This window comes from Canis aureus, chromosome 6 (assembly GCF_053574225.1).
Source record: "Canis aureus isolate CA01 chromosome 6, VMU_Caureus_v.1.0, whole genome shotgun sequence".
NCBI lineage: Eukaryota > Metazoa > Chordata > Mammalia > Carnivora > Canidae > Canis > Canis aureus.
The window spans coordinates 49,323,192-49,337,132 of NC_135616.1; the positions used below are offsets into that span (position 1 = coordinate 49,323,192).

The 13,941-nt window shown below is 33.4% G+C and overlaps 1 protein-coding gene across 2 annotated transcripts in view; it reads right to left on the reverse strand.

Moving 5' to 3' along the window:
* The window catches only part of FMN2 (formin 2), a 378,878-nt gene that overhangs the window by 236,701 nt on the left and 128,236 nt on the right, over nucleotides 1–13,941 (reverse strand). For both annotated transcript variants that reach the window (XM_077901499.1, XM_077901498.1), the window contains one exon: nucleotides 13,597–13,741. In XM_077901499.1, the coding sequence (XP_077757625.1) occupies nucleotides 13,597–13,741 (145 nt within the window). The remainder of the gene's footprint in view (nucleotides 1–13,596; nucleotides 13,742–13,941) is intronic.

Consider the following 13,941-nt stretch of genomic DNA (forward strand, 5'->3'; position numbering starts at 1 on the left):
ATAAAACAATTCAATACAAATACCAAAATAGTCATTTTTTGCTTTGTGCCTAAACATAAACAAATATTACAATGGTACCATAATCAGCAGCAAAATAAGTGCTACATGTTCTGTGGAGGCATCATTAACTATGTCATCAGGAAATCAACAGTTTTTGGTTTTTGCTCTCTACATTTGTGTAAAGGGTAAGAGATGCCAGATCACAGGACAGCATCAAACATCACATACCACCGCATATTAGAGAGAGAGAGAGGGAGACTGAGAGAGTAATAGAATGAGCTGAAGAGTGGCAGTATGGGCTAATTTTAATTTACTCACATAAATTCATCTTCAATAATGGAAAACTCCTCTGCAGCATATATAAGTTAAAAAGCACAGAAGTCTTGAAATTCTGTTTTTAGTTCTATTTCAGATATGAAGACTTGAAGGAAGAAAAATTATTCAAAGCTCTAATGAAAATAAGCAATAAGCCAGTTTACAGTCAATACTAAGCTAACAGCAGATGTCACTTTTATAACACAGCAAATCTATCCTCTGGGGGAGTCTGGTGACTCTGTCCCAAAGCATTCACTAAAGGCCAGTGGGTTTCTAAAGGGGTTTAATTATATTCCCAGGATTTACACACTTAAGGAGAAAATCATAGTCCATATGTGTCTAGCCTCTTCATCAAAAGCAAAGAGAAAATATATCGATTTCTCTGTCAGATGTTAATGGATTTTTTGCCTCATAAAATTATATGTGCTTCAAGTTAAAAATAGCTTACACTTTTGACAATATATTTTAGGGGAAAAAGTTTCATCTTAAAAGTTTTCTGAGCTTGAAAATTTATCTCCCCAAATTATAATCTGATATTATAACTATTTGATGGGTAATTAGAGCTGTCAGAAAAAATATTTCTCTTATGAAAAATAGAATTTTATGGTAAATATATGAATTAGTGGATTAAGACTTGAATTCTTACTGAAATCCAAATGGTTGCGCTATTTTTATTTTTCTGCCATCAGTGTATAAGTTCTAATTTCCCCACATCCTTATCATTCCAATTATTGTCTTTCTCTTTGCTTTTAGCCATCCTAATACATATGAAGTAGTGTTACATTGTGATTTTTTCATTTCCCTAATGTCATTGACATTGAGTAGCCTTTCATACATGTATTGGCCACTGGTACAATTGCAGAAATGTCTATTCACATCCTTTGACCATTTTTTAACCAGTCTGTTTTCTTGTTGTTGAGTTGGAAGAGTTCATTATACATCCAGAATATTAACTCATCAAGTATATAGTTTTCAAATATTTTCTCCTAATTTGTGAGTCATCTTGTTCATTTTGATAGTACTGTTTGTAGCACAAATATTGTTCATCATCCCATTGTATAATTTATTTTTTTTCTTTTGTCATGTGCTTTAGGAGTCATATCTAAAAAAACCATTATCTAGCCCAATGTTATGGGACTTACTCCTATGTTTTCTTCTTTTAGCTCTTACATTTAGTCTATGATACTTTTTGATTAATTTTTGTTCATGGTATGAAATAAAGGTTCAACTTCATTTTTTTTTGGTATGAATATTCAGTTGTCTCAGCACCATTTGTTGAAAATACTTCCTTTGCCCTTGAAATGTTTGTAGCACTGTCAAAAATCAAATCCTAAAGATTTATTTCTGGACTCTTAATTCTATTCCATTGACCAGTATGTCTATCCATGTGAGAGTACCACACTTTAATTGCTATCTTTGTAATAACTTCCACATCAGAAAGTGTGTGTCCTCCAACTTTGTCATTTTTCCAGATTATTTTGATTACCTTGGGCCCCTTGTGTTTGCATATAAATTTTCAAGATCAGCTTGTTAATTCCTGCAAAAAAAGACACAACAACAAAAACAGAAAACTTGGGATATTGCTAGACATCTGTTGAATCTATAGGTCAATGTTGAGTCTTCAGATCTATGGGCATGGCATGCTGTACATTTATTGTGATCTTCCTTATCTTCCTTCAACAGTGTTTTCTAGTTTTCATTTCATACGTCTTACATATTTTTTGTTAAATTTATACTAAATATTTTACTTTTTTGAGTAAATAAAGGGAATTGTTTTCCTAACTACATTTCACGATGTTAATTGCTAATGTCTAGAAACATAATTGGTTTTTATTCATTAATTCTGTATCTTATGTAATCACACTGAATTCCTGTCCTATCATTGGTTTTAGTGGATTCCTTTGGATACTTTATATTAGAGATGTCACCTGTAGTTTTTATTTCTTTCATCACAATCTGAATGCCATTTGCTTCTTTTTCTTAACTAAAGAAGTGCTGATACTGCTAAACAGAAGTGATGAGAAGGCACATCTTGTCTTCTATTTTGGTCAATCTAGCTAAAGGCTTTTCAGTACTCTTAATCTGACAGAACCAACTTCTGACTTTGTTGATTTTCTCTATTGTTTTTATATTCTCTATTTCATTATTTCCACTCTAGTGTTTATCACTACCTTCTTTCTATCTGCTGGATTTGGTTTATTCTTTTTTCAGTTTCTTAAGATGTAAGTTTAGATTATTGATATCAGATTTTTTAAGATGGGTATTTTCAGCTATAAATTTTTCTGAGCACTGCTTTACTTGCAAACCATAAATTTTAGTATGTTATGATTTCATTTATGTGCATTTCAAAGTATTCTCTAATTTTTCCTTGACTTCTTTGAAACATTATTTGGGAGCATGAGGTTTAACCTACACATATCTGCAAATACCCTCAAGTTTCTTTGTTACTGATTTCTAATCTAATTCCACTGGGATCAGAAAACTACATTTTCTATAGTTTAAAATTTATTAAGTCTTTAATCTCCTCAAATTTATTAAGGCTTGTTCTGTGGACTTTGCATATGGTTTGTCCCAGAGACTGTTCTACGTATGCTTGAGAAATACATTTTTCTGCTGCTACTGGGTGGTATCTTCTAGAGATGTCAGATCTAGTTTGTGTATACTATTGTTCAAGTCTTGTCCTCCTTGCATGCTGATCTGCTTACCATCTATCCATCATTAAAAGCAGACTATTGAAGTCTCCAAATGTTACTAATTTCTCCCATTAATTCTGTCAGTTTGTTCTTTATGTATTTTGAGACAGTACTGTGAGATGCATATATGTTTATAACTGCTGTATCTTCCTCATAGATTTAGCTTTTATTACAAGGGAACACCCTTCTTTATCTCTAGTAATTTTTTTTCTAGTAATTTTTTTAAAGTCTATTTTATCTGCTATCAGTATAGCTACTCCACCTTTTTTTACGTTTGCTTATAGTTGTTCTATCTTTTTACTTTCAACTTATTTATATCTTTGAATCTGAAATGTGCCTCTAGTAATACAAAAACAAATATACTTGATTTTTTATGCAATCTGACATCTACCTTTTGAATGGATTATGGAATCCATTTACATTTAATGTTATCAATATGGTTGGATTTACATCTGTATATTTTTAAGTTTTTAATATACCTCATCTTTTTTATTTCCCCATTCTTCATTACCTTCTTTTTTATTAAAAAGATTAGTGATTTTTCTTATACTTCAGTTTTCTTAGTGGTTGCTCTAGGGCTTGCAATATATCTTTAATTTATCAGAATCTTCCTCAAATTTTTACTGATCTAATTCCAAAAACATAGAAACTTTATTCGTCTATAGCTCCATTCACTTTTATACTATTGCTGTTAGATATACTCTCTGTGCATTTGTTTAATATATGATACAAGTTGTTATAATCACTAGTTTATATAATCTTACAATTTTTAAAGAAGTTGAGAGGAGAGGAATATTCATACAGTTGTTATATTAACCATTTTATTTACCCTTCATTGTTCATTTCATTCTATAGCTTTGACTTTACCTTGTATCATCTCCTTACTCCAATACAGCTTTGTTTCCACTGGTCTTTTGTGTTATTATTCTGTTACATTACATTTCTGTATGTCATAGGTTCAACAATATACATATTGTTTTAAGAAGATGTTTTTAAAGTCAGACAAGGGAATAAAGGAGAAGAAATATACAATTATAATATCATTTGTGTAGATAAAAATTATGTATACTAGTGCTTTTGTGTGTGTGTATATGATTGCAAATTACTGTCTGATGTCATTTACTTTGAATCAGAAGAACTCCCTTGAGCATTTATTGAAAGGCAAATCTGTTAGTAAAAAATTCTCTGCATTTGCTTATGTGAGAATGTCTTTATTTCACCTTCATTTAGGAAAAATTATCTTGCTAGACATGAGATTTTGGGTTGATCACTTTCACTTTCAACACTGTAAGTCATCCTTCGGAATGCCATTCATTCTGATATGTCTGCTGTTATTTTTGAGGTTTCCTTGTATGTGATGAGTTGTTTTTCTCTTACTGCTTTCAGGAATTATTTTCTATGTCTTTGGCTTTCAACATTTTGACTAAGGGATATCAAGGTGTTGATCTCTTGGAGTTTACTACTTGATGTTCACTGAACTTGGGTATATTTATTAATGTTTTTCATCAAATTTCTGGACACTTCTTCAATTTTTTTCTGCACCTTTCTCTCTCCTCTCTTCCTGATACTCACATTTCATTGATATTTGTCACTTGATGGTGTTTCACATTTTTCTAAGGTTCTTTTTTTTTTTCACTTGTTTTACTCTGTACTTCTGATTTCATAGCCTCTATTGATTTATCTTAAATGTGGCTAACTTTTTTTCTGCTACCACAAATCACTTGTTAAATTACATAGTTGTGGGTTTTTTTTTTTTTCATTTTGGTTATACTTCTCAACTCCAAAAATTTTTTAATAATGTCTCTTTATGGTATTCTCAATTTCATGAAATATTGTCATCATACCTTCCTTTACTTCTTAGAAATAGATTCCTTTAATTCTTTGGAGATATTTAGCATGAGTGCTTTAAAGTCTATGTCTGTTAAATATCCTATCTGGGCCTCTTTGTATAATGTTTCTAGTACCTGTTTGTCTATTTTTTTCTCCAGTATATGGGTGACACTTTATTATTTTTTGTAGTTCTCATATTGTTGAAAACTGGACATTCAGATAATATACTCTAGCAACTCTGGATACTGATTTCTCCTTCCTTGCCCCAGGAGTTGTTGTTGTTGTCCGCTTACTTATTTTTTACTTGTTTATTTTGGCCTGACTAGTTCTGTGAAATCTATCTACTACAGTGTATGATCTGATGTTCCTACACACATTCTTCCTCTATCATTTTATCTTTTAGCCTGACTACCTAGGTACCATTTATTGAGCCAAATATTATACTAAAGTTCCTCTCACTCCTTAAGAGTTTTACCCTTAACCATTGTGTGTATGTTGGGGGGTGGGGTAGGATGCGTGCATTGGAGGCGACTATCACAGTTTCAAGTTTATGAAATTTTTCCCCACATTCAGCCATGAAGAAGATAGCAACTTGGATTTTCTCTAATTGCTTCAGGCAAAGTATAGCCCTGGGCATATACATAGCTTCCAGACTTTCAGGAATGACCAATTTTATTTTTAACTCTGGCTTAGCAGTTGCGTTTGGGTCAAAGTAGCTTATGTTCAGTCAATGTTTCAACAAAGGTGTGATTAAAACTTGTGCTGGTGAAGCTTTTTGCACTCAGTTCTGATGAATCTGTATGAGGTTTGAGGAATGCTTTCATGGTATCTCATATCTTGCTCTGACTGTTCCTGAGAGTATACCGCCTAGCACAAGTGCACAGTCTTCCCGATTCCAGAGATGTCTGATCCCTGGAGGGCCCTTTCCTTAGTTTCCATGGTTGCCTGGTTGCCTGGAATAGAGTTTCTGCAACAGAGGACTGGGGAATTAAGAATGCTTTTCTCTCCTAAAGTAACCATAACCTGAGTTTATGTGTTCTCAGCTATACACACCAGGGATAGAAATCTCCTAACACAGAGTTAAGGTAGCTCGTATTAGAGTGGGTCAGAACTCAAATACCTCAGACATTCATTATTCTCACTGTGTCTTGGTAGATTTTCTTGAATGACTATTTCTCTATTTCCTTGATACCCTTAGGCCAACTGTCAGAGACCTTAAATGAATATTTTTGTTATATTTTTCACAGTTAATTGCAGTTTTGCTGATAAAAGAACCCACCAAATTCCTTGTTCTGCTGATCTAGAAGGCCCACCTCTTTTGTAAAATAATACTTCAGATAGTTTTGAGTGCCTGGGTGACTCAGTTTTTTTTTTGTTTTGTTTTGTTTGTTTTTTTTTCTGGGTGACTCAGTTGATGAAGCATCTGCCTTCAGCCCAGGTCACAATCTCAGGGTCCTGGGATCGAACCCCAAGGTGGGCTTCCTGTTCAGCAGGGAGCCTGCTTCTCACTCTCCCTTTGCTCCTGCCCTTGCTTGTGCATGCTCTCTCTCTCAAATAAATAAAATATTTTTTTAAATACTTCAGATAGTTTCTAATTATAATTAAGTAATTTTAAAAATTCTTATATTAACATTTAACAAAATAAAAGCAGAAATGATGGAAATCTTCATTATAAACAGGGTTTTGGAAAAAGAAACAAATCTACATTTTAGTTGAAACCACAAAAAAGTTTTAAATAAAAATATAGAGACATGATAAAACTTCATCATTTTCTTCTAAGTCTGAAACTTGTATCCTCAAATAATTGGAATCATTTTTCAGCTTACCTTACAGTAAAGTATAGTGTGAACTATCCAACTATTGTCATCTGCATCACTTTCCACAGGGAAAAGGTAGGAGCTATAATAATTGTAACTATGTGAATCAAATCAGATAAATTCTCCACTCTAGGATAATTTAACACACAGTTGCTGTCCATGGTAAAGAAACATACCTTCCACTATGTAATATCAAGACATCAGAAATCAACTTCAGGTCTAATTTATGAAATTCCATTCCACTCTTATGTCTAAGACAAGTCTAAAGACTTTTTCCAATCTTTGGGATGAGAAGGAAACATACTCAGCTAAGGAAACAAATTATCTGCAGTCCTGAAACCATCAAACAGGAGCTTTCCACACACACAGGAGTACTAAAAAAAAGGAAAGAAAAAGAGAAAGAAAAAAGAAAAAAGAGAAAGAAAAAGAAAAAGAAAAAGAAAAAGAAAAAGAAAGAGAAAAAGGAAAAGGAAAAGAAAAAAAGAAAAAGAAAGAGAAAAAAAACTGACTGATTTACTATGGTTTTAAATAAGGTTCAAGGAAATTTTTGCACATGGTGCTATTTTCAAAATTCATCCTTAATCCTCTCTACATATCTAAACAATAAATTCAAGGCCTACTTCAAGCCTTGTCTCTTCTACACAGCCTCACACTAAGTCCAGCCAGTGTGCTCTGTTAAACTCCTCCTGACCACCCACAACACTTACTATTTTAGTATATAGTGTGAAAGTTGAAGAGTAATTCAAGTCACTAAACCTGAATTACTTCATACCATGTCTCATGGTAAATCAACCCTCCAGAAAACTTCTCTGGCCTGGCAGCCTTCTCTTCTTTACTGTATTCCTTGCTGAACTGAATAAACCCTACTCTCCTCGGGGTGCTCCCTTTCTTTGGTTTTTCAGGGCTGTCTGTAGTATTTGTCCCACACAATATTAGTAGTACTGAGAAAATACCCTCCCATCACCTGCTCCAAATTATACAATTTAGACTCTGTGAATGATGAAAAATCTTTCCTTACTTTTGCAAGGATGACATTCAGTGTTCATAAATAATGATAATAAGGTAATGAATTGTACATGAATTTTCCAAACAACCATTTCTTCAATACCTATGGATTGTGATAAACAGAACATCTCAGTCATTAAATGCCAACAACTCTTTCCTATACATCTAGTACAAAAGAATCTTAGTATCCAAAAAAAAAAAAAAAAAGAATCTTAGTATCATTATAATATATGAATATAAGGTCCAAAACAATTAACTTTCAGGATCATGATTAGGTTTTGTGCGATTTCAATGCATAATTAATCAAACATAATTTTCCTAATATGTAATATAGCAAGGTCAAGGAACTTTAGCCTAATTATTTTTCCTTTTCATTATGCCAGTAGTTTTGGGGTGGTTTTTTTTTTTTTTTTGCCATTTACTTAGAAGTATAAAAACAATTTTTTGGCTGAAAGAAAATTTAAAAATAGACATTATTATTTTTGCATTCTTTGAATTGATTGGGTATGCTCTACAAATAGTTATGGGAATAGCATCTTCAAAAAATAATAAATCTTTCAACATCTAAAACAAATCCAGATTCCACAAAACCTATGTTTGTCTAATTATAGCTTTGTATTTTGATGTGGTTTTCTATGTAAATACATTTTAAGGCTTGCAATAGGAATGTATTCTATTAAAAACAGATGTTATGCTAAAAGTTACAAAGTACCAAATGTTTATTATGTATCCCCAAAACAAATCTAAATTGTCTTATTGTAAGATATTTTGTGTTTCAGACATTATTTTAGGTCTTCAGTCTAGATCACCAATATAACTATCCAAATCAACCAAAACACACCCTTGTCAGCTACAATAGGAAAAATTAACATCAGTTTAAAAAAAACTAGATTTCTACTACTCAGATTATCACCCAGCCTACACTAAAATATCCCGTGAGGATGGTAAAACATTTGCAATAAATAGAGATTTATGAGTAAAATACATACCCCTTTTTCCTTTTCATGCAGGCCAATACTACAGCAGCAGACAATATTTGAAGTATAGTACATACAATTTCCCAATGCCTCCACATGGTAGAAAGCAGCCTTAAAATGGCAATTACTATTTCATGTAAGAACATTTGAAAGCATTACATTATATACCCCTATATAGGAACATCTGAATAATGAACACTTCTTTTTCCATTGTGTTAATGGGTTTTTATAATACACACAAAAACAGCCTTTTTAGAGGTTAGGTTCGCAAACACAATGGAAAATAGAACAAGATACCAAATGTCTAATTCCTTAACATTTATATTTGTATTAAATGGGAATTCTAACAAATTCTGTTATTACCTCTCCTTAAAATAAGTAGCAGATTTAACTATTTTTCTAATCATATTTCCAGAGGCTAAATCCCAACAAATACTTAACTATCATGACTTGTTTTGCTCTGCCATTCTCTGGGCAGAGCATTTTAATCTGATAAATAGAAGAAGTCCAGAAAGAGATTCATTTGTGTTACATTAAATGACTATACAAATGTCAGTTTACTTTAAAAATAACACAGATTCTTCTTATTCACTCTTGTTAACTTCTGTGTGTAAATTTCCATTGTGCGTAGCATGTTCTTTTACAGACTTTTAAAGTATGATTAGATTTTATTTACTTAAGACATATTTATAGAGATGGCTCCTTTCTGTGTCATGGAATGAATCAAAGGTATCATCATTTGGCATTTGGTGAGGTTTAACCACTGTGGCTGTGACCTCCAACCAGTATTACTTGCCAAACAAGCAAATGACGCTCATTCTTACTGTTTGCAGAAATTTTTGTGTCTCAAGTTCACATCTCTCAGATAAACTTTTACTTAACTGGGCAAATGTCATGCTTGGTGGCATCATAGTTTATGTATTTGTCAAAATCTGTTAGAATATGGAAAATGCTTTAAAAGTATCTTCATATACAATTTTGTTAGTGTAACTAGTCATTTAAATATTGAGCATATATAAAAACCAAAACAAATTCAAATTATTTTCTAAAAGTATCTATTCTGGTTTCCAGATAAATAAAATAGTATATTCATAGTTACATAAAATACTTCACATTCATACATATTACTTAATGATCAAGAGCACAGTCTCTGGAGCCAGATGGTTAGAGTTTAAACTAGCCTGGAAGCATTAATCCCTTTACACCTTAGTTTTCTGTACTCTATACTGGTGATAATGCTGTCTACCTCATATGACAAGGAGGATTAAATGAGTCAATCAATATAAGCAGAATGCTAACAGCAATGACTGGTACATAGTAAAGTATAGTATGCCTTGTGGTTTCTTGTCATAATTCGTGCTATTATTAGTATTGTTGTTGCTACTACTACAACTGCTGCCATGTTTACCAAAATATACTTGTTTATGACCTCGTTTGACACAGGATTAACTAGAAACTTCTTTGTGAGGCAGCTCTTACTTTACTTTTCTGCTCAGGTTAAACTTAACCTTTAGTGAAACACAGAAGATCCTGAAGTAACTTAAGATCATTATTGTCATTAATATTTCTGTATTACCCCAGCAATAGAGAGGAGATTGGGCTAAGTGTTTATTAGTTCTAGAGCATTCCCTAATAATGGTCAAGTATGTATGCCTATCAGCATTTAAAACAGGCCTCATAAGGGATCCCTGGGTGGCGCAGTGGTTTAGCGCCTGCCTTTGGCCCAGGGCGCGATCCTGGAGACCCGGGATCGAATCCCACGTCAGGCTCCCGGTGCATGGAGCCTGCTTCTCCCTCTGCCTGTGTCTCTGCCTCTCTCTCTCTCTCTCTGTGACTATCATAAATAAATAAAAATTAAAAAAAAAAAAAAAAACAGGCCTCATAAAAAACTATTTTTCCTATTTCCTCCTGATTCTTTATGAAATGGAGTTATTGTTATTAAATTAGTAGATTGACATTTAATTGTGATGTATAAGTATCACACTCATTTGGTTAAGAACTATGTCAAATCAAAGTCTGATAAACTCACATATACCTTCTCAGCTAATCCTCTAATGTTTTAAATACTTTAAAATAAAGAATAAACTAAGAAGTCATCACAGAAATATATATGCTATATGAAAACAATAAGAAATGCTTTGTTTTAGGTTCCTTGAGGAAAAGGGGTCTGGAAATACAAGATATCCATCATTACTACTAGATACCCAAAGAGTAACCTTCTTTCTCCTCATGCCAAACGGCAACGTGCCCAGCTAAAGAATCTTCTATTATCAAGCTGAAAATGCCTCTTCTGAAAGAGTAAAAACAGCACAGGCACCTCATTAAATACCAGTGCATTTGACCACAGTCTTACTTTCAAGAAGACAGATCACAGAAAAATTATTTGGCTATTTTTAAATATTTAAAGAAAAACAGAACTTCTAGCTTCCATTGTATATAAGAAGAATTGCTTGAAATACCTCCATAAACATATGCCAGAGCATTAAAGGCTATTCATTTCACCGGACATGAATCATGAGGTACCAAAATGTCTGCACATACAATCAGTATACATTTCCCATAAAAAGGGGAACTATTTGCATGCATCCTGAAAATATATTTTCCTTAAACAAAATTTTAAATGTCTCAAGTAGATGGAATGAATAGATTTTTCTTCCAAATACAACAAAGTTAAATAAAACTAGGTTTCTTCAGCAATATATCACTTCACAGATTTTTCTCTCTCCAACATATGAAAGAAAGAGAAAGAAAGAAAGAAAGAAAGAAAGAAAGAAAGAAAGAAAGAAAGAAAGAAAACAAATCTTATCCCTTATCCCTCCAAAATCAGATCTGAAGTGGAGGGCTCAGTACCAAGAGCCAGGCCAAAGAGACGCAGAGCAAGCTTATCAGGAGTCATGATAGAGACTATTCCATTAACCCTGTTTGAAGTTGAAGGTCAACAGTAGCATCACCGTCAATAAGTGCTAACTATGACATTGGTGAAGTCTCTTACCCACAGTTTATGAAATGTCCTAATAACAGAGTAAGGTAATTGTGTCCAGATGATGTTCAGTACAGATGAACTGTTCATGTGCAAAGAGGCCATCTCATGCCAACTAGTTGAATTTCAAGTTTTGATGATTTTAACATTGTATTTCAGTAAGCTAAAACTGAATATTATATCAAATAAGTCATGAAATCCGATAGTTGCTGGCAACATATGAAGCATCTTCTTTATCTGTGTTCACTCAATAGAAAAAAGTGATGATGGAAGGTGAGGGAGGTATCATTTGCCTTTCTGAGCATTTCATCCCTAGACGAGAGACATTCTGTGTCACATCTGCCCAGCACAGGCACCTCGTTAAATGACAATCCTAACTGCCTCACTGGCCTTGATACAGTCACTCTGACAAGATTCCTTGCCTAATTTTCCCATCTCTGACAGTCCATGAGAAGAAGTATGATTCAGACTAAGTGTGCTATATGCAAATGTACTGTGAAAAATATTTTTTTAATATTTATCTCTGCCAGAGAAAATGTGACTTCCATTTACCTTTATTCCCCTTAGCACTGCCACCTTGACCATACTAATTATTATGAGATGAATGATTTTCTGTTTTTTTAATAATTACTAGGCATAGTCATTGATATTTATAAGGTCCTCCTCCCTCAGTTAGTTGGTTTATTTTTAAACAAAATTTTATTCAGTGCCTACAATATGCCAGGTGCTGTATACTTCATCATAGTTCCTGAACTATGGTTACCAGAGGCCAACTTTACTACAATAAATGACTCTCAAAATTCAACTGCGTAATGTTTAGATTTGCGTCATTTTCAGATTAATAGAAATGCCTGGGGTGAGCCTGCCAATTCACTTAACTAGACATTCAAGGGGTCTAGTTGTGCCATTCAAATCCATCCTTCCCTGGCTAGATTTGGCAGTATCCATATGCTGGGAGTTGTCTGCTCTGAAATAAGTATCAACGGAAAAAACTGGGTCACACTACTAGCTACAGCTTTCAGGTCAGAGGCAAAAATTCCATTGGCTACCACTCATCTGGAGATAACAGTCCAGGAGAACAATGGGAACTTTGGGTCTCATTTCTCTCTCTCTTACTGCCCCCTAAGACCATGCACCATTCTCTTACTTCCATACACTTTTTCACTCACCCAGTAAAGTTAAGAAATGTAGCCACACCCCATTTTAGGGTAAACGATGGATACCAATAGCAGTAACTCCTATCTGGGGCTCATTATTGTGGAGTGTTGCTATACTTTCCTGAAAATGACACCCTTGAGAAATTTACAATATCATTTCATGATTAAGTCCACTGGGTGGATCAGTTGGGAAATGTTGCTTGGAAATGTTTTACTCCAAATGCACTATTCTTTCTTTTTCTAAGTCAGGTGTCACAAGATAGATCAAAGGATCTATCACAGAATAGAGATGTTGGTACTAGATATAAGACTTTCTTTCAAAAAAAAAAAAAAAAAGACTTTCTTTCATATGTCAAGTACAGTGTGATTGTTTAGCTGGACTCTAAAGAATGTCCAATTCCACAAAATACCAAACACATTATAGATTACTAAGGCCTGGACTTCTTACTTACTTGTATTTCTTTGCCTACTTTTAACCTTTCTTTCTATCCATACTAGTTCTCAGATGAATTTCAATCAACTGACAGTTTCTTTCTAGACAACCAATTCTAGAAACAAGCAATAGCTGAAATTTTGGGAATATGTATCACGAGGTTACAAATAAAATCATCAGGACATTATCGCTTGGCAGAGACAATGATTTATTGTTCTATTTGGGACAGTCTTATTTATCCACATGTCCCAAAATTCTAACTTCTACTATCTATAAGGAGTATGGAGGTTACACAGCTCAGAAAACAATTTCATTTTTTTATTCTAATCAAAGTTCACATTTATGCCCAAAACAGTTTCCAATATCAGGAAGCGCACAAAAGTACTCACTTGTTTAGCCTTGGTCTTTGTAATGGTGTCAGAAATAGGTTTCTTCCTCTCCTTCACAGCAGTTTTAGAAAATAATTCTTCAAATTCATGACAATCTATGGATGGCTCTTCAATTTTCTCCCAAATAAGTGAAGCACTGGAGTCTCTAAAGTTAAGCAAAAAACCAATGAAATAGCTATCAAATTGAACTATAAGATATCATTGTGAGTATAATAAACAAAAATGAAGAACAGAAGGAAAGAAGGGCAAGAGAGAAAAAAAGATGAGAGGTAGGAAGAAAAGAAGTATGGAAGGAAGGGAATAGGAGGGGGCAGGGAGAAGGGAGGACAAGAGGAAAGCAATAAG